This window comes from Cynara cardunculus, unplaced genomic scaffold (assembly GCF_001531365.2).
Source record: "Cynara cardunculus var. scolymus isolate 2C unplaced genomic scaffold, CcrdV1 Un_Scaffold_1180, whole genome shotgun sequence".
Lineage (NCBI taxonomy): Eukaryota > Viridiplantae > Streptophyta > Magnoliopsida > Asterales > Asteraceae > Cynara > Cynara cardunculus.
The window spans coordinates 50,696-71,597 of NW_020200696.1; the positions used below are offsets into that span (position 1 = coordinate 50,696).

Consider the following 20,902-nt stretch of genomic DNA (forward strand, 5'->3'; position numbering starts at 1 on the left):
TGGATGAGATAATGACAGGTAATCTCCCTTCTTTTCCTAGAAATGCATACTTCAAGTGTAAAGGAAGTAACTTCAACTCTAAGTCTGGTGGTGACTCAATAGATGTGGCATGGGTTTTTCCATTCTCACTCTCTAATACCTCAAAAGCAAGGGTATCTTGCAACAGGGTTATCTCACTTTCTTCTCCATGTTCTATCTCCTCAACAACTTCAATCTTGCTTAAGTCTAACATAGATTGAACTCTTTCTTTGTGGCACAAGGACTCAATGTCACTCAAGTTAGAACACTCATCTTTTTCATTCGGGTATTTCATGGATTTGAAAACATTAAAGGTGACATCCTGGTCATTCACTCTCATAGTCAATTCTCCATTCTAAACATCAATCAAAGTCCTACCGGTTGCTAAGAATGGTCTTCCTAAGATGATTGGTGTCTCTTTATCAGCTTCAAAATCAAGAATGATGAAGTCAATGGGAAAAATGAATTTATCCACTTGGACTAATACATCCTCAATTTTTCCTTTTGGGTGAGTTATGGATTTATCTGCTAACTGAAGGGTAACTATGGTTGGTCTAGCCTCACCTATGCCTATGGTATTGAATACTGATAAGATCATGAGGTTAATGCTGGCACCTAAATCACACAAAGCCTTTCCAATTTCCTTCCCACCTATTGAACAGGGAATTGTGAAACTCCCGGGATCTTTGAGTTTAGGGGGAATTTTATTGGAAAGGAGGGCACTACAACCTTCTGTTAGGGCCACAGTCTCAAATTCGTTCAACTTCTTTTTCTTGCTCAAAATGTCCTTGAGGAATTTTGCATAACTTGGCATTTGTTCAATAGCTTCAACCAATGGGATGTTGATATGTAGTTGTTTGAACACATCAATGAACTTCTTGAACTGCAACTCCTCTTTCTGATTCCTCAACCTTTGTGGAAAAGGTATATAAGGAGGAATAGGAGCTATGACTGGTTTTTTAGAGGACTGACTAGGGGGCGCCTGGATGATGATAGGTTCACTATGAGGGACTGGTGACTCAACATTCTTGTTACTTTCAGAAGAAGATGTTCCAATATCATCCTGAAATGATACCTTCTTTTTGCCTTCATTTGGAAATAACAAGGGAAAGTCTGCTTTCTTAGGAAGTGGTCCTATTTCTATTGATTTTCCCTTATCTTTTAAGGTGGGTATGACAATATCTGAACTAGATGTTGTGACATCCATCTCAATTGGGTCCTGGGGTTCAACAAACTTTTTCATAGGTTCACTCTCTACGAGGTTCTTTCCACTCCTTCAAGTCACTACGTTCACATGTTCTTTTATGATGGACTTTGGAATCTCTTTATCACTAGGAAGAGTACCTGCTGGTCTATTTCTTACCTCTAGTGCAAGTTGACTAATCTGTGTTTCTAGAGATCTTATGGCAGTGTTCTGATGGTTCATGGCTGTGTTGGTTTGGTTTATGAATCCTTTCAGAGTTGCTTCCAAAGAAGTAGAAGATTCGGCTTGTTGGTTAGACTTGTTTTAGAAAGATGAATGATTTGTTTATTGATGAAAAGTATTTTGGTGATGGTTTTGGAACTTGACCATGATGATGTTGTTGAGATTGATGAGGTTGAAAGTGTGAGGTCCCTTGGGGTTTGTTCATCGGTGGGTTTAGAGCAGGACCGTGTCATGAAAAATTTGAGTGTTGTCTCCAACCAGGATTGTACGTTTGAGAAAATGGTCCTGATCTATTTTGATTCCCCACATAATTGACTGATTCGGAGTTAGACGGACAATGTTCAAAGGGATGTCCTCCACCACAATACGCACATTGTACCGACTCAACAGTTGGAGCATGCGTGGTGGCTATGGATTGTGCTACTTGACCATTTGTTAAATTTTTAATCAAATTAGTCATTGTAGTCATCTGAGCCGTTAATGCTGTAAAAGCATCTATGTCATGAACTCCTGTTGTTTTACGTGGTACTAGTGCACGTGGGTCGGCCCAATGTCCATTATTATTAGAAATCTTTTCAAGGATATCATATCCATCATTATAGGTACTAGCTGTGAAAGCTCCTCCTGATGTAGCATCGAGCATTTGTTTTGCAGTGAGATTCAACCCATTGTAAAATGTCTCGAGCTGTATACAGTATGGAATGCCATGGTGAGGGCATTTTCTTAATAGCTCCTTGTACCTTTCCCAAGCATCAGGAACTGCCTCATCGTCCATTTGTCTAAAAAGACAAATTTCGTTTCTGGACTTAGCATTCCGAGTGGGAGGAAAATATTTTTTTAAAAACTTTTTTGCCACGCTATTCCAAGAATCCACAAATCCTGGTTGCAAGGAATTGAACCAAGACTTTGCCCTATCCCTTAAAGAAAAAGGAAACAATGTGAGTCTCAAAGCATCGTTAGATACTCCCGGGATAGGGAAAGTGTCAGTTATTTCCATGAATGATTTTAAGTGTGAGTGCGAATCTTCAGATGGCAAACCACTGAACTGACCGTTGGTTTGCAACATATTAAACATTACTGGTTTTAACTCAAAATGGAGGGCTTCCATTTCTGGTCTAATTATTCCTGAATTTAACTGATCAAAAACAGGAATGACATAGTCCATAATTCCTCCGTCTTTTGAGTTTGCCAGTTTGATTATTTTTTCAGCGTCATTCAGTGGTGGGGGAGTTGGTAGAAGTAGATTATCAGCCATATTGGAAGAGGTTAGAGTAGATAATAATACTCTTTGCACTCTTCGTCTTTGTTTGAAAGTTCGCTCGATATCCGGATCCAATTCAAAAATCTCCCCGTGCGGTAGCCTTGGCATACACCACACCCAAAATCAAGTAAAAAGATGGTAGAAAAATCAAATCTTTAGATTTACTGAAAAAAAAACTTTTGCCTATATTCCCCGGCAGCGGTGCCAAAAACTTGTTACAAGAATTATATAAAATAAATCTCTCAGACTCTTAACAAATGGAGACTAGTGCAAGTATATACTCATCAACCCACTATCGTCTTTTACAAGTAATAAAGTGGTAAAAATACTGAATATCGTCCACGAAGAAAAAGGAATAAAACTTCGTTTTAATAGTAAAAATAAAAATATGATTTCAGATGGTGAATTCGAGGAAATACTTGTGGTGAGTTGATTAAACAGAACTGTTGTGAACAAGTAATAACATAAAGCTTAGGGTGAAGGGATTCGTTAAGATATTAAACCGATTTAAAAGTAGACAACATGCTACAACATGGTTCTATAGCATGCTTTATAAATGACTTATTTTTACAACTAATAGCTTCTTTAAGGTACTCTCTCGAGATGTAGAATGGCACACAGTCATAGATCCAACCCTCATATCTCTATGCAAGGCTGGAGTCCCGACATTGGCTCAAACTATTCCTTTTATAAGCTAAATGGAGCGAAAACGAGTCTCCTCGATTCTAAGTAACTCTCTAGAGCCTACTTCCATATCATTCAAGTTGACGTGTGCTTGTTGGTTTATCTCTAAATCCAACAGACATTAACACTTTTAAACAAGTGATCAACTTGCCCATGGATGATGTTTTTACAATAAAAACTTGAATGACGTAGTTGTAAAGATTTATAATTTATATTTTTACAAACGGGACCGGTCTTTATCTTAACTTCACCCAACACCCAAGCTATATTTTTAGCCTATCATTCTTGAAAAATTAATTACGTGAACAATAATGCATAAGAAAAAAACAAAGTAGAAGAAATAAATGCTAGACGTAATTATAAAAACAACTAACGATACTAGAAAATTTAATTACAAGAATAATAATAAAGCATAATAAGTAGAACACGAGAGAAGAAGAGAAAGTGGAAGAAATACTTGTAAAGATGGATTTATAAAAGAGACTTAAACTATTTTAACTACTACTATTAATTGCATAAATTATAAAGGATAATAAGGAGAACTTAGGAGAAGAAAAGATGACAAGAGAAATAAACATAGAAAGGAATTATAAAGAAAAAGAATACTTGCAACTACTAATTTATATCAAAAGAACCAAACTACATCAAGTGTTTTACTAGGATTGTTGCAACAAATTGCTTACTTCTAAAGCCAAGCCTCCCCCTTTTATATAGTCGAGGAAGGGAGGGTAAAATCCAATGGGTAAAAACTATTACCCACCTTTTTATACAAAACCATGGGCAAAGCCAAAACCATCTAGAAGATTCCAAAAATCAGATCTTGAATTAGTCCTATGAGATCTTGAAAACTGCAGGAGATAGGCTGCCAAAAGGAAGAAGTGACCTCAAAAGATTCCCGTACTATTCTCAAGAATGCCCCTGGATCGTCCTGCAGCACATGCTGTAGAATGCTTCAGCGAAGTACCTAGAAACAAGGCTATTGTCCCCAAAAATTAACACACATCCAAGAAGTAAAAATGTTTATCACATCACTTTAGCTCCAATATAAAAAGATAGAAAAACAAAACAAAAAGACTCAATTTGTGGAATTTGGGAAAATAAAATGGGTAAATAAAGTGAAGAAAAAGTGTAAAAGTATCAAATAAATTGATACTTATCAAATGCAGATCAAAGAAAGCTGCGACGCCATCCTCTAAAACTTTCTCCTCCTTTAGGACTAAAGATGAAAAGTACTTAAAACTGAAGGAGAAGTACAGGATGAAGAACAACCAGCGAAAGGCTAACGAGCATGACTGGGTTGAGTCTTCCGATGAATCATCTTTAGAGGAAGAGGATACAACCTATATCTGCTTGATGGCCATAGATGCAGATGAAGGTTCTTCAGAAGCATCTACTTCCTCTGAGCCATCCACCTCTTCTACTACTCAGGTATGTTCCCTGAATGAACCCTCTTCCTCTTCTAGTCTTTCTGCACTGGATACGTTGATGGTTGACCTTTACAATGCCCTAATGGCAAATCGAAAGCATAAATGCTTAACATTGATCTTCAAGAGCAATTGAAGATTTGTCATTCTAAGATCAAAGAACTGACCTTTGTCAAGGAAAATATTAAGGATCAGGTTATTGTAAACCAAGCCATCACCGTTGAACGTGAGAAGGCTATCGCTGAGCGTGAGCAAGCAATCGCTGAACTTAAGGCTGAGAAAGCTACCATTGAAGGGTGGTGTAAAGCTTCCATCAAAGCCTCTAAGATCATTAACGCTCAGATCCTCGCCAAGATAACGACTGGTCTAGGATTTTCCTATGATCAGGAAGAAAGTGTTAAAGACAGGTCCATGCTTAAATTTGGCACCTTTGGCACCTCCAGGGTTCCTTGACCCTAAGTATCTAAACCATGTCTATAGGTTGGATAAAGCTCTTTATGGGTTAAAGTAGGCTCCTCGTGCTTGGTATGATACCCTTTCATCTTTTCTCATCTCTGAGAAATTCTCTCGTGGAAAGATTGACCAGACCTTATTTCTTAGGAAAGTTAAAGGTAACATCATTCTCGTCAAAATTTATGTCGATGGTATTATCTTTGGTTCCACTAATCCCTCTTTATGTTTTCGTTTCACTGAACGCATGAAGAAAGAATATCAGATGAGTATGATGGGAGAACTAACATTCTTTTTAGGTCTTCAGATCAAACAATCAGATAAAGGTATCTTTATCAACCAAAGTAAGTATGTTCGAGACATACTAAAGAAGTTTGATCTATCCAACAGTTCATCTATGAAGACTCCAATGGCTCCTTCTCTTTCTCTCAACAAGGATCCAAATGGAAAGCCTGTAAATGTTATTGTTTACAGAGGAATGATCGGCTCCCTGCTGTATCTAACAGCTAGCCGACCCAATATCATGTACTCCACTTGCTTATGTGCAAGATATCAAGCAGAACCAAAGGAATCTCATCTGATCGCTGTCAAACGCATATTCAAATATCTTAAGGGAACTCCTAATATGGGTCTTTGGTACCCTAAAGGTTCAAGTTTTGACTTAATCAGTTATTCAGATAGTGATTTTTCAAGTTACAAAATTGATAGGAAAAGCACCACTGGAGGCTGTCAGCTTCTAGGTGGAAAGTTGGTGAGTTGGACAAGTAAAAAGCAAAATTTAGTGTCCACATCAACAACTAAAGCTGAATACGTAGCTGCTGGTAGTTGCTGTGACCAAATTCTTTGGATGAAAAACTAGCTGCTGGACTACGACCTACAGTTTTCAAAGGTTTCTATTTATTGCGATAGCACTAGTGCTATTGCAATTGCAAACAATCATGTACTTAACTCCAAGACCAAACATATTGAGATCCGATATCATTTTATCAGAGATCATTTTATGAATGGTGATATTGAACTTCACTTTGTTCCAACTGAGTATCAACTCGCTGACCTTTTCACCAAGCCTCTTGATGAGACAAGATTTAACATCTTGATCAACGAATTGGGGATGTTAACCACTGAAGATTAATCTTTAGCTATTAAACATCACTCAGTAAGTGAAATGATTCAGTGCTCCATCTTTGACACTGAACTTTTGAGTAAATATATCTATTCTCTCTCAGGTATGATTACTCTTCTCTTTTCTTCGACTTAAAACTCTCACTGAAGCTTTTCTTCTTCAGTGACTAAAGTTTTAAAAGATGGTTTCAATGATTCTCTTATCATTGACCATATCTATAAGTATATCTTTATATTTCTCTTAAAAATCAAAACTATAACTAAACTTTCTACTTCAGTGATTAAAACGTTTTTTAAATGCCAGTTTCAGTGATTCTTTTATCAGTGACACTGATGCCTTAAAACCGTCACTAAATCTTTCATCTTCAGTGATAAAATGTTTTAAACGGTCTTATCAGTGTTTAGTTAAATACTGTATGACTCTTCGTTTTCAAAAGAAAATAGTTAATGAATCGTCTTATGACGACATTCTCTATTTACTATGCGCAACGCTTTGAGACACACAAAAGGTTCTGTCATTACGCTACCTCATTTAATGCCATCCAATCATGGATGAGAACGTGGTATTTTTCATCATGACGACTTTCCCGAACCGTCGTCTTTTTACCCTCTCATATTCCTTCTTTCTCCTCCTACCTATAAATATGAGACTTCTTCTCCACTTTTCTCTTTACGCTTTCAAATTTCTTAGACGAACCTCTGCTAAGATTTCTCCAAAGCAAAAACTCTCTCAAACCTTCAAACTAGTTTTTGACCTTTACTCTCCAAACAACTAAGGTCAATATCTTTTTATTCTTTTTATTTTTATTCTGTTATAAGAAACGTTTAATCTGTTTTAAGAATCTTGTTCTCTTAATACATTAAACAACAAAAGTTATTTAATCATCTATTTCTTGGTTATAATCTTATTTCTATATACACATTCTACTTGAAAAACCCTAAATATTCTTTAAGGATTTTTCAAAAGAAGTTTTTATTGTTTCAAAAGATGTTTCTATATTCTTATCCCAAACAATCTTGGTTTATACTAACAACCTGTTTATCTTATTGTTATTACTCAAACAGATGGCCGCCAAGAATGTCAACTTCTCTATCGATGAGGTATCCTTCAAGGCCAACAACCACATTGCCTTGTTGGATATGCCCTCATCAAAGGTGGATTACCAAGAAGCAGCTGACTTCCTCAAGCAGTCGTCATTGGGCTTCGCACTCAACTGTGAGCCCATCATGGTGAAAGAACTTCTTCAGCAGTTCTGGTTTACTGCTGAAGTTGTTGATGTCGAGGTTAAGCCTGGACACGAAATGCAGCAGGTCAACTTCACCTTCAACCGCATGGAAGTGAAGTTTGGCGTCAACACATTCAGGACGGCTCTTCGCCTTCCCAAAGGCCCCTACTTTAGCGAACCAACCACGACCTAGATCATCGAGTCTCGACGCCATTGGCTATCAATGGCCAATGAAGAAGGACTCAAATGCTCCCATGAAGTCCTTGTCCAAGATTGAGAATAACAGGATGTTAGCTGTCTGGCAATACCTATTCTCTCATTTCATCCAGTGCATGGATGGAAAAACTGGAGGTCAAGACCAGGCCTCTAGGATCTCCTTAACCATAGGCGTATCTGCAATTCAACGTCGCAATATAAATTATGCTGCGATCATTTTTGTTGACCTGATGCTCAAGCTGAACAAGCGCCAGCGAGAAAAGGTGGTCCCTAACACCAGGTTCCTTTCGATGGCGTTTGCAAAGTTCTTTAAAGATCATTACTCAACGGAAGAAAACCTCCAGGTTTCCAAGCTTGGATCCAGGATTCTAGATCATAAGCTGAGGGTAAACCCCCCCTGAGTCCAACCAAGCCACCAAAACCCCTTCAAAACGACCCTCTCAACTAACTCTTGCTTCTCCTCAGAGAGCCAAGAAGTCCAAAAAGGGGACAACCACGTCTTTGGCTGAAGCCTCTCAAAAGGTTTCAACTATTGAAACTAGCCTTATCCCCAAGGCGTCTTCAGCTAACCCCCAATCGCCTCAGTGACCCAAATCACTGAAGGTGTGAATATCAGCGCTGCCACCCCTGAACATCCATGTCTCTTCTCAACCATTTTCTCTTCTCCTTCTTTTTTGGTCTTTACACATGTCGATGATGTATCAGCGACTGTCCTCCCTGATACTGAGACACATACCACTGGACCTGAGGTTGCTCCTCTCACGGATGTCAATCCTCTCGACGACATCTTTGTTCATGCAAGTAACAATCCTTTGGATGTCATTGATGGCCCCTCAGGTATTTCATCTTTCTACCCGTTCATTTCTACTAAACTTAAGCCTTTTGCTCAAACTTCCTCTCTTGCAGGTCCTTTTTCTACGCATCAGCCTGATGCTGAGGGAGTGGAAGAGGACGGGGGCGAGAAAGAAGATGGAGGGGATGAAGAAATTGATGATGACTATGATATGGCATCTGATATTAAACTTCTCCTCCCCGATGTTGATTCCGTCCTTTGTAGGATAACAGAAGTCCACCATCAGATGCCCCGCCAGGATGACCTTGATGCGAGCTTCCTCGCTATCCAGGCGGATGTTCAAGAAGTTCAGAGTCACCTCCAAGAAGCTGTTCAAGCCAACACTGACGCCATTGCTGTTCTCTCCAGTAGGGCTGACGATGCTCAGGCTATCGCTGTTCAGCAGACTGGCCTTCTTTAACAAATTCTGACCAGCTCCAGTGATCCCACCTTCTTTCTCTGCCGATGATCGCGCCCAGCTCTATGAGACACGTGAGGCAATGACAACTCTAGCTGGTGCTCTGTCAAGGCTAGAGAAGGTAATGGTTCTCCAGCGTCAGCGCTTGGACGAACTCTCTGGCCAATTCTCTCAAGTATTAGCCAGAGCAGAAGTAGTTGCTGCTCCTGTAATCATGACCACCGAAGCTGCTCTAGTTGAGCTTGTCGATGCCATCCCTAGGGATGCTGCCCCTTCCATCACTACTACTACTGCTGGTGATGATGATGATGATGAAGACGAAGATGATGATGATGATGAATCTACCATTCTAGACTCCGAAAGCGACCAAGATGGTGACGACGACGATAATGATGAAGATGACTTTATCATCAAGTACCAAAAGCCATCAACCGCCACCAAGGGAGTCACCGTCAGGGATTCTGCATCCCAGGAGGAGCAAAGGGAAGGTGAATCTACTCAATTAAGGAACAAGGACCCGAAGTCGAAAGGCAAGGCGGTCGCTGAAGAAGGAAACTTGAAGGTATTGTTCAAAACCCCTCAACAACCTGTTTTTGAAGACTCTACCTCTCACATAGTAGTCACTTCCTTGTATCAACTTCAAATTCCATCAACAACCTACGGTCAACTGGAGTGGGTCCCTGATCACCCTATCTCCATTGCTCCTACCAACCAGCAGATGACTCAGCTAAAGGAGTCACTCGACCAGACTAGTGTAAAAATTCCTCTTCGTACCTCTAGTGGTGGTGAGTTCGACTTCCTTTTTGAAGATGAAAGACTCGGGGCATTGAGGGCTGAAGAAGAGCTAGAGCTTCAAAAGAAGCAGACTGAAGACAACATAAAGTTGGCCAAGTCACTAGCTACGAAGGTCCTCTCCAAGAGAAAGTCCAAGAAGAAGGTGAACGTTGTCCAAGCCTAGGCTAAACTTCTTTCTGTTGCAGAAGCTGAGCATGAGAAGAACCTGAAGCTAGTGGAAAAGGACAAGCGATGGAGCGAAGCAAAGCTGAAGAAGAGAATCAGTCACCCCTTGATTATCAACATCAGCATCAGCGGACATTCAAAAGACGATGGAACACTGGTCTCAATGCTCATCACCAGGGACAATCTCGATGCCATCACCGAGTACCCTTCCTACCTTGGCCGCTATGGATACAGTGAATGGATGGAGATCAGGCAAGCCATTCAGCGATCCAAGTTGGGACATAAGACAATTATCGAGGACACCATCAGCAAGCTCATCAAAAGGATGTCCAAGTATGTAGCGGTCCCTGACAGGCCATCTCTAAAGATAGGTGGAAAGAAGAAACTCAAGCTCTCTGATCCTAATGATGGACCATTCCTAAGGAACGAACATGAATGAAGGTTCTTCTTAGATGAAGTCCTGAAGGGTCACTAGAGTACAGACATTTTTATGCTGAATCTTGATTTGCCAGATAAGGGTCCTTATACACCAAATATTATGCATTTTAAACCTAAGTTAGGAGTTATATTCCTTGACTATGAAGGTGAAGTCAGATTTCAGAGAATGTCAAAGCCACATCTATGTCCAATGAGTCATTTGGTTTACTTCTTACTCTGGATAAATGATAGCATGCCTGAAAAAGTCATCCATCTGAAGATACGAAGGGAATGCCTACGTCGAAGAAACCTTGGTGAAGATGTACCTAGCTACATCGATCTAAGTGTTCTAGATTAGTTTTCTCTTTGTAACAACAATCTACTTTTCCTTGTAACTTTTTGTACTATGTCTATTTTCAGTGATTATACTTATAGTCTGTAAGCACTAAACATGTACTGTAATACTTGTAATATTACCAATGATAATAAAATGAATATTTCATGTACTTCACTGAAAAAGATCCCTGAAAAAAGTAATAGGGACACAAGTCTATGAGTTCCAGTGTTACTTTTTACATTCACTGACAATCTATAAGTCAGCGAATAAGGTTTCAGTTTCAGTTTCCGTACTTGTAATTTTCTCTTAGATATAACTTAAGGAAAATTCTCAAGCTGAGACTGACTCACTGAAAAAGATCCCGAAATAGTAAAAAGGGACATGTACTTTATATGTAACTTTTCCTTACTATTATTTGATAAGACAACCTTCTTTATGTTGTCTTGTTATCATCAAATAGGGGGAGATTGTTGATCCTCTCTCTCAGTGATTTGATGATAATCCCTTTTCACTTATACATTGTATTTATGTTTCTGTCTTTTCATCTCCGGCGATCATCACTGAGTTTGTTCAGTGATCGCTGAAGAACTTGTATTGTAATTCAATCAGAGACAACGATACTTCAAGAAGACAACACTCACACCTAAGAACCTTCAGCTATTGTCAAAGACTAAAACTGAAGAATAGGGACTGGCGAGTACGTGATCTGAAGCGGTACTCAGTGATTACAATCCTGTCTACATATGTGTGAAGACTGCTTAAGCCTCAGTGAATGCTTAAGAGACCTCTAGGTTATTCCAGCATTCAGTGATCAAAGGAACTTTGCTTAGCATGATTATTGTTGTCTTGTCCTTATACACACAAAGGACAAACCCATACCCTTCTAAACGTTGGTACGGTACGGAACCGACTAATTGACTCTATTGCCCACCAACTTTAGGTAAGGATGTTTGCTCATGAATAGTGCTTTTTGTGCTATTCACTGTAGCAAAGAACACGCCTTCCTCTTAAGGCTTGACACGCACTCTAACCCTACCATTTTAAATTAAATGAACATTTAATGCACTTGGTATAAATAGGAGTGTTTCTTCTCCATGCAGAGTGCGCGCAACTCACTCTCTAAACCTAATTCTTACTTTGAGCATTTTTCTAGCTTAAGTAAAGGAACTTTTCTTACAGCATTTCTTTTCTCATTTGCGAAGAATCTGTGTGTAATCAAAGATTATTTAGATAGATTTTCTTACCTTATCTTTCCGCAAACAGTCTTGTAAAATTTGTATTGATCTTCTTTATCATATACATTTTAAATTTGAAAATATTGTGTTTGTATTCATCCCCCCCCCCTTCTACAAACTGTTGTATTTATCTTGTAGACCTCAAGGGACCAACAACTATTCATCTTGAAAAACCCTAATATCTTCTTTGAGGATTTTTCAAAAGAAGTTTTATTGTTCTAAAACTTAAAAAGATCACAACAAATCTTAGACTATTAACAACTGTTATTTTCTGTTTCTTAAAACTATAACAGACAATGGCTGCCAAGAATGTTAACTTCTCCGTTGCAGACATATCCTTCAAGGCTAACAACCAGGTTGCCTTGTTGGACATTCCTACCAACAAGACCATTTACGAGGATGCTGCTGCCTTCCTCAAGATGTCCCCTATTGCATACGCTCTCAACCATGAACCTGTCATGGTTAGGGAGACCCTTCAGCAGTTCTGGATGACTGCTGAAGTGGTTCAAGAAGAGGACAAGAATGGTCAACATGTGGAGAAAATCTCCTTCACCTTCAACAGGATGACCATAAGCTTTGGCGTGAACACTCTCAGGCACGTTCTTCGGTTCCCCAAAAGTTTGTTTGTTAGCAGCCATTCGACTGAAATCATCCTACCTCGATGATATGGCTACCAATGGCCTTTGAAGATAGACTCTTTCGAGCCGCTCAAATCTCTGTAGAAGATTGAGAAGAACTGCATGTCAGCGGTGTGGCAATATATTTTCTCTCACTTCATCCAGAGCATGGGTGGAATGACTGGTGGTCAAGATCAAGCATCGTGGGTCGCTCTCACTATCGGCGTGCCAGTCATCCGTCGCTGACCCGTCAACTATACCGCGGTGATCTTTGAAGAGCTGGCGCTAAAGCTGAACAAGCGCCAGAGGGAGAAGGTCATCCCTTACACCAGATTCCTTTTAATGGTTTTCGCCAAGATCTTTGGTGAAAAATACTCCAAGGAAGGTAATCTTCCTATCTGCAAGCTTGGATCCAGGATTCTGGATCACAAGCTGAGGGATGAAGATGTTGCATTGTCTGCTTTAGTGCAACACTCTTCTATTCTTCCTTCTTCTTCTTCTTCTTCTTCTTCTTCTTCTTCTCCTTTGGTGGTCAAGACAAAGGCAAACCCCCCTAAGTCTAACCCAGCCACCACAACCCTTTCTTCCAAACGCCGAGCTCAACCAACTCTTGGTTCTCCTCAGAGAGCCAAGAAGGCCAAAAAGGGGATAACCATATCTTTGGCTGTGACCTCTCAAAAGGTCTCAGCTATTGAAACGAGCCTTACCCTCGAGGCACTTTTAGTCAGCCTTCCCAGCTCTTCAGTGATTCCTGATATCACTGTCATATTAGTGGCAACTCTCCCAACCGCCTTAGTGACTCAAATCATTGAAGGTGTGAATATTAGTGTCACCACCGCTGAGCACTCACAATCACTCTTAGCCATCTTCTTCTCTCCTCTATCATTAGTCGCTACACGTGTCTATGATTCATCAGTGAATGTCCTCCCAGATGATGAGACACTCACCATTGGACCTGAGGTAGCTCCTCTCGAGGCTCTTCAGCAAGTGAAGCTTTTTTCAGTTTACTCATCTCACATGCGCTGCATACGTGGTCTTTATGAAACTTCAGGTCTGGGATGCCTTTAACCAAGTTGTCGTAGACCAACTTGTTCAAATATTTGAAGTTCAAATGCGAAAGTCGTCGATGCCATAGCAGATTCTGCTTCAAGGATGCCTTGGATATCAAGCAGACTTAGTATCCACTTGTGTATTGGATAGGTCAATCGTGTAGAGATTTGATCTTCTGATTCCAGCTAAGAGCTCCTTACCATCAATAGTTCGGATGCTACATTAGTTAGCTTTAAAACAGACTTCTAAATTTTTATCACAAAATTGACCTATGCTAAACAGATTATGTCCAAGTCTTTCGACAAACGACACTTTCTTAATTATTAAGTTCCCAGAAATTACGTCATCGTATCTAAGGATAGGAGCGTATAGATTGTTTCCAAATATTACCGTACCTTCAAAAGATTCAACATAGTTAGCTAATAATTCTTTTCTACCAGTCATGTGCTTAAAACAGATGCATAAGATGATGCTCACACTCCAATCTTTCCAGCACGAATTGAAAACAGAAAAAATGCATTCAAACAATTTTGAAAAAGAATTAAAAACGCAATAAAAAATACATCAAACTATTTGATGAAAATGCTGGAAACTTGGACTAGGCTAAATCTTTGTTATCTATTTGATGCAAGATTGCTCCAATACCTCGTCATTCATTTTCGCACTCTGTTCTTCTTCTTCATCTGAAGAACAGTTATCAGATTTAGTCATCAAGCACACGTGTGCAACAGCTTCAGCTTCTTCCTCTTCATTTGTCAGATTCAACAAGTGTTCATCCTCTGCCATGAGAGCTTTTCCCGCATCTCGTTGTTTGGAGAGAAGAAATTTATTTTTGTAGTAGTCGGTATTTCGAGTTACCGGCTTTCTACAATTTACAGCAAAGTGGCCTAGCTTGCCACAGTTATAGCATTTTGTGTAATCGTCAGCTACACCTTTGACAAACTTCTTCTTTTCTTCCGGCTTCTTCTCGTACTTCTTCTCGAACCTCTTTTCTTCATATTTCTTCTTCTCGCCGAATTTGTCTTTGAATTCATATTTTGAGCCCGACTAGAATCTTTGGTTGTTCGAGTGTGGCCATTTTGGGAATTTCTTTTGAAATGCTTTAGTATGCATCGCCATGGCATGTTTTATTTCTGACATTTCAGAGTCTGAATCTGAGCTGTTACTTTCTTCTTCTTCAAATTCACTTGATTGACTTACTTCCTTTACTTGCTTCCCATATATGCTTTTTGCTTTCTTCTCTTTCTTCTCAGATACGAAAGCCAAAGGATCAGCAACTTCCTTCTCTTTCTTCCTCTTTGAATTTCGGATCTCCAAAACTTTTTCCTCATTCTGCTTTAGAGTTTCATAGATTTCATGCACATCAATATCAGATAATGGTTTATTGAATCTGATATGATTAGCATATGGTTTCCACTCAGGTTGAAGATTGTTGAGGAATTTAACATATATCTCTATTATAGTTTTAGAGATTCCGTTCTTTGTCAGTTCATTTAGCAGTCTGGTAAGCCGATCATAGACATCATCAAGGCTCTCACCATCTTTAGCCTTGAACTCTTCATATGCAGATATGCAATTAGTAATCTTTAACTGAGTTCCCACTCTAGAACTCATCATCATCTTTTCAATTTGAACCCACATGCTGTGACCAGATGATTTATGGCTGTCAATACTGGTATAAATGTCATTGGTCAGTGCTTGCATCATGTAGGACTTGCAAAGCACATCAGCATGGGCTCTCTCCTTTTCTTGAGCTGTATATCTGAAATTTTCCTTGATAACTCTCTGAGCAGGTCTGCCTTCTTCTGGAACAGCAGGTGTCTCTCGGTAGAACACAGCAGGACCTTCCATCAAGGACTCCATTATCAGATCACCTTCCTTCATTCTCTCTATAAAGTTGAGAAATCTRTCTCTCCATTGATTATAGTCTCCTCGAAACAGCACTGGTGGCTTGGTGTCAGTACCAATAGCCATTGCTTCTCTTGAACTTATTTTATCAGTTAGTATGATGTAGGATCAACTGCAGTTCAAAATTTGTATTAAAGGATCAGTATACAAAAATATATTAGATAAATCCCAAACAAGAATATGCACACATTCAAGACTTAGAAAAATTTAAGCACACAAGCTTATCCGGATTAGAAATCCGGTCAAGCTTATCCGGATCAAAAGTCCGGACAAAAAAGATAAACTTGAATTTCTAACACACAAGTTATCCGGATTAGAAGTCCGGACAACAAAAGATCTCAAATCGCACACTTATCACGTAACTCGGAAGTGAAATCCGATGAACTTCAACACTTAGCCAAAATTTAAGCAATTAAGCAAATTTAATACGGATAATGCAAAATTCAATACGGACAAGGCACAAAATCCAATTTAGATGAAAAATCTCATATCAGACATTTTCAACACTTAGTCAAAATTTCCAAAATGAAATACGGACGAAAAAAGTCAACAAGTCAACTAGTCAAGGTCAACTAAGTCAACTAGTCAAAATATGAATAAGTCCGCTTAAAATCAATTCGCTCAAAAAGTCAAAGATTTAAATCGATCATAACAAAACGTCAAGTCCGTTCACGAATCCGTTCAAAGAATCAAAGTCAAAATACGGTCAAACAGTCAAAGTACGATCAATCAAAACATTCAACAAATCAATATAAATCGCAGGTTAAACCGCTCAACCTTACACTTAAATCACTCACCAAATCGCTCAGGTTACAATCGGACTTCAAATAAATCGCACACTTCACAATATAAATCGCACAAAGCACAACCGACTTACAAAGCGGATTATGTCTAAATCGCTCACTAAATCGCACAAGAGTTGAACGATTTACCTCTTAATCCGATCAAGGCTTACCCGGTTTAACCTAATCCGCACAAAATCAATCCACACAAATATTACAAGTATTAAATCGTACAAGTTTTAAGAAATATTCACCTAAATCGATCAAGAGTTAACCAGACTAATATTCAAGCAAAAACACAATTTTCACACTTTTTCACCAAAATTTGGATCAAAATATGGAAAAAATATGAATTTTGAAGAACACTAGCAGTTTTCGAAAATTCAAAATTCGAACAAAACAGGTTCAAAACTTGTTTAAAATCAAAATTTATGTGAATCAAATTTGTTCTAAATCAAAATGCAAATCTAGTGATGTAAGATTTATCAATTAACAACAAAAATTCAAACGATTTAAGCCTAAAATCAGATTCTGGAACGAAGAACACTATGAACACAGATCGATTTATCCATTAAAATTCGTGCAAATTCTTGATAAAATTGTTAAATCCTCTAATCAAATTGCTGCAGCTTGCTTTGATACCAATTGAAATGTCCAAATTCATACACAACGGATCATGATCTTTAAGAACAATAAGAACAAGATGAAGAGAGAGAATAGATCACCAAAATCGCTTGTATTGCTTGAGAGAGAATTACAATGCTAATCTCATATTACAGAAATATTAATGACTTGTTAATGAAAATTACAAAGTAAACTACTATTTATACTAAGAAAAATATTAAGCTAATCTATTACAAAGCATGTAAAATATGAAGAACTTGAATACAACAATAACGCACATACTTGAACCCAACAGGCAAGCTAGGCCATTTTGTTTTAAACTGTAGAAAGCCGGTAACAAGAAATACCGACTACTACAAAAATAAATTTCTCCTCTCAAAACAACGAGATGTGGGAAAAGCACTCATGGTAGAAGATGATCATTGGTTAAACTTAACTGATGAAGAGGAAGAAGTTGAAGCTCTTGCTCACATTTGCTTGATGGCTAGATCAGAAAATTGTTATTCAGATGAAGAAGAAGAACAGAGTGCTGAAGTGGAAGAAGAGGTATTGGAAAAATCATGCATGAAACAGATGTAAAAGATGATGCTCAAACTCCAATCTTTCCAACAACAATTAAAAACAGAAAAAATGCGTTCAAATAATTTTGAAAAAGAATTAAAAACGCAAAAAGAAAAATATATCAAATAATTTGATGAAAATGCTGGAAACTTGGACTGGGCTAAATCTTTGTTATCTGAATCTAAATTTTTTAATGAAAATACCAATATCTTAAAAGCCGAATTATCTGATTCCAATGAACGATACAAATCGTTAAAATTGGTTAATGAAGAACTAATGGTTAAAATAAGTAAGCTTGATTTACAAATAATTCAATTAAATGAAAAACTGAAGTCTAAGGAAGAAGTTTTATATAAGAGAGGACAAACTGATCAAATAATTTTTCTGAACAAACCCTCTGAAACAAGATTTTTTAACTCTCGGGAAGGGTTGGGGTACAAAAATCCAAAATTTTTAGGAAAAGCCTTATATTATACCCCGACTATATATAAATTTGAATATCTTGATTGCGGACCCGAGTTTTCAATAAAATTTACAAAATCTTCTGATAAGGTAGAACAACGAGAAGATTTTAATCGTCAAAGAAAAGACAAAATACAGGTTCCGTTTGACTATACAAACTTAAATGATAGCTATAAAAATCAAGACTCTGTACTTTCAACTGATTATTTTCACAGTTATTCTAAAGCAGAGCTTGAATCAAAACCTGCTGAAGCAAAGTTTTATACTTCTACCTTAATTTTAGAAAAACAAGTGGTTCAGTTGGAAAAGATTTTAAATGAAGAACGGCTTTCATTTAATCAATAAAAATAAGAATTTTAAATAAAATTGAAAATTTACAAAATTCTAGAGTAAAAACGGAACATGTTGAGTCTGAGTATTTTTCGTGTAATAAATCTTTAAGTGAAACTTCTGATTCAGAAGAAATAAATATTTCAAATGAAGAAATTAATTTTTCTGAGATCTGAATTCAGAAATTTGTTTGGACGATGAGATTGATCAGTTCGACTTTTCGAAGAAATTACCCAGTCATAAAGATTTTCTTGTTAAAAATGATATGACTGAGGATTCTGATTTAGCTTCAGATTTAGAAAAGAATTTTATTGAAAAACCTATTTCCGAGGATTTGTATTATAAAACGATTAAAACCAAAAAGAATTCGAGGAAATAGAAGAAGCTTACTAAGAAAATTAAACAAAAAGTTCATCATTCATTTAAATCTAATGATTTTATTTTTCCTGTTTCAGATAACGCGTTGAAGTTTAAGAAGGTTTGGAGAGTAAAAGAAGAAGAAAAATCTTCAACTCGACAGAAAAAGAATAATTTATTAAGTCTGTATTAAATGATTCTACATTGAATAATTCTGTAAAAAGATATTCAGTTGATGAATTGTTTGATATTAGAAGTGGTAAAAATAATTGTAAAAAGATATTCAGGTTAACCGGCATGTGTGGTTCTTAGACTCCGGATGTTCTAAGTACATGACTGGTAGAAAAGATTTATTATCTAACTATGTTGAATCTTTTGGAGGTACGGTAAGGTTYGGAAACGATCAATACGCGCCTATCCTTGGATACGGTGACGTAATTTCTAAAAATTTAATAATAAAGAAAGTGTCGTATGTCGAAGGACTTGGACATAATCTTTTTAGCATAGGTCAATTTTGTGATAAGAATTTAGAAGTCTGTTTTAAAGCTAACCAGTGCAGCATTCGAACTACTGATGGTAAGGAACTTCTTGCTGGAGAAGATCAAATCTTTACACGATTGACCTATGCAACACACAAGTAGATACTGACGTCTGCTTGATATCCAAGGCATCGTTGAAGCAGAATCTGTTATGGCATCGGCGTCTTTCATATTTGAATTTCAAATATCTGAACAAGTTGGTTTGTGACAACTTGGTTAAAGGTATCCCAGACCTAAAGTTTCATAAAGACCATGTATGCAGTGCATGTGAGATGAGCAAACTAAAGAAAGTTTAACATAAGCTTAAGACAGAGTTCAACACTGAACGTCCTATACATTTACTCCATATGGATCTCTGTGGTCCTATGAGAGTCCAAAACATCAATGGAAAGAAGTATGTGTTGGTCATAGTCGATGACTATTCGAGATATACCTGGGTTCATTTTCTGCGGTCAAAGGATGAAGCGGCCAAGACGATAATTTTATTCTTGAAGACAGTCCAAAATAATCTACAACTTCAAGTTCAGAAAATCAGAACTGACAACGGAACTGAATTCAAGAACAATACACTCGGTTCATTCCTCGAATCGATCGGTATTTCACATACATTTTTGGCAGCCCGGACACCACAACAGAATGGTGTCATTGAGCGGACATTACTTAACTGCTGAAAGCTTCCGTTATTCTTATGGGCTGAAGCAGTAGTGACTGCTTGTTTTACCCTGAACCGATACCTCGTTCACAAAAGGTTTGGTAAAATTTCGTATGAGATTATAAATAAAAGAATACCTAATATCAAATTCTTCCGAATTTTTTGTTGCAGGTGCTTTATTTTAAATGACAAAGAGGACAGAGGGAAGTTCGTTGCTAAAGTTGATAAAGCGGTCTTCGTTGGTTATTCCAAGACATCTGCTCCATATAGGGTCTACAACAAGAGGACCAAAATCATCAATGAGAGCGTGAACGTCTCCTTTGATGAAGTCATTGATGTGGCTTTTGAACAATTCAATTCAGGACCAGGGCTGATAATTAATACTATGCGGAAAGCTGATAAACCAGAATCTTCAAATTCTGATAAAGTTGATTTAGATTCATTATTTGAGAACTTTTATGAAGAATATTGTGAAAATAAATCTAATCAGTCTGATGATCTGTCCAGGAATTTGCAAACCGAACAACAGTTATCTGGTCCATCTCCTGATGTGCTAGTAACTGAAACAGAAGAAGAAATGGAAGTTGTTGTTGAAAAAATAGAGATGGAAACTCCTGACGGTCTAGTTCAGCGTGAAGAGGGTGAAAATTCTGAAGTGCAAGAGGTATCGGTCGTACAAGATGAAAATACCCTACCTCAGCCAGATATTCAACCTAGTCCAATTCAAAATATTGAACCTTCACTTGAACCTGTTCCGATAAACTCCCCAAACACTTACACTAATCAAAACTTGGATCAAAGTTCCTACATTCCCCTACCTCATAGTAAGAAGTGGACCAGAAATCACCCAATACATAAAGTTATTGGTGATCCATCAGCACCTATTCGTACAAGCTCTGCGACAGCTAATGAGTGTCTATACTCCACGTTCTTGAGTAATATTGAACCCACTAAGGTATCTGAAGCCTTAGCTGTTCCGGATTGGATACTCGCA

The 20,902-nt window shown here is 37.9% G+C and overlaps 2 protein-coding genes and 1 non-coding gene across 3 annotated transcripts; 1 reads left to right on the forward strand and 2 right to left on the reverse strand.

Moving 5' to 3' along the window:
- Nucleotides 1-373: 373 nt before the first annotated feature.
- On the reverse strand, nucleotides 374-1,261 carry LOC112502288. Its single transcript, XM_025106160.1, has one exon. The coding sequence runs from the start codon at nucleotides 1,259-1,261 to the stop codon at nucleotides 374-376; it is 888 nt and encodes a 295-aa protein (XP_024961928.1).
- A 412-nt stretch (nucleotides 1,262-1,673) lies between these two features.
- Nucleotides 1,674-2,699, reverse strand: LOC112502289. Its single transcript, XM_025106161.1, has one exon. It carries the CDS (start codon nucleotides 2,697-2,699, stop codon nucleotides 1,674-1,676), a length of 1,026 nt encoding a protein of 341 aa, XP_024961929.1.
- Nucleotides 2,146-2,252, forward strand: LOC112502291. Its single transcript, XR_003067657.1, has one exon. It is a non-coding gene; the product is annotated as a small nucleolar RNA R71 (small nucleolar RNA).
- Nucleotides 2,700-20,902: the final 18,203 nt, after the last annotated feature.

What these genes read in the sequence shown, in the direction of transcription:
- LOC112502288 (XM_025106160.1), bottom strand. Translation starts at nt 1,261, where the DNA reads ATGAAAAAGTTTGTTGAACCCCAGGACCCAATTGAGATGGATGTCACA.
- LOC112502289 (XM_025106161.1), bottom strand. Translation starts at nt 2,699, where the DNA reads ATGGCTGATAATCTACTTCTACCAACTCCCCCACCACTGAATGACGCT.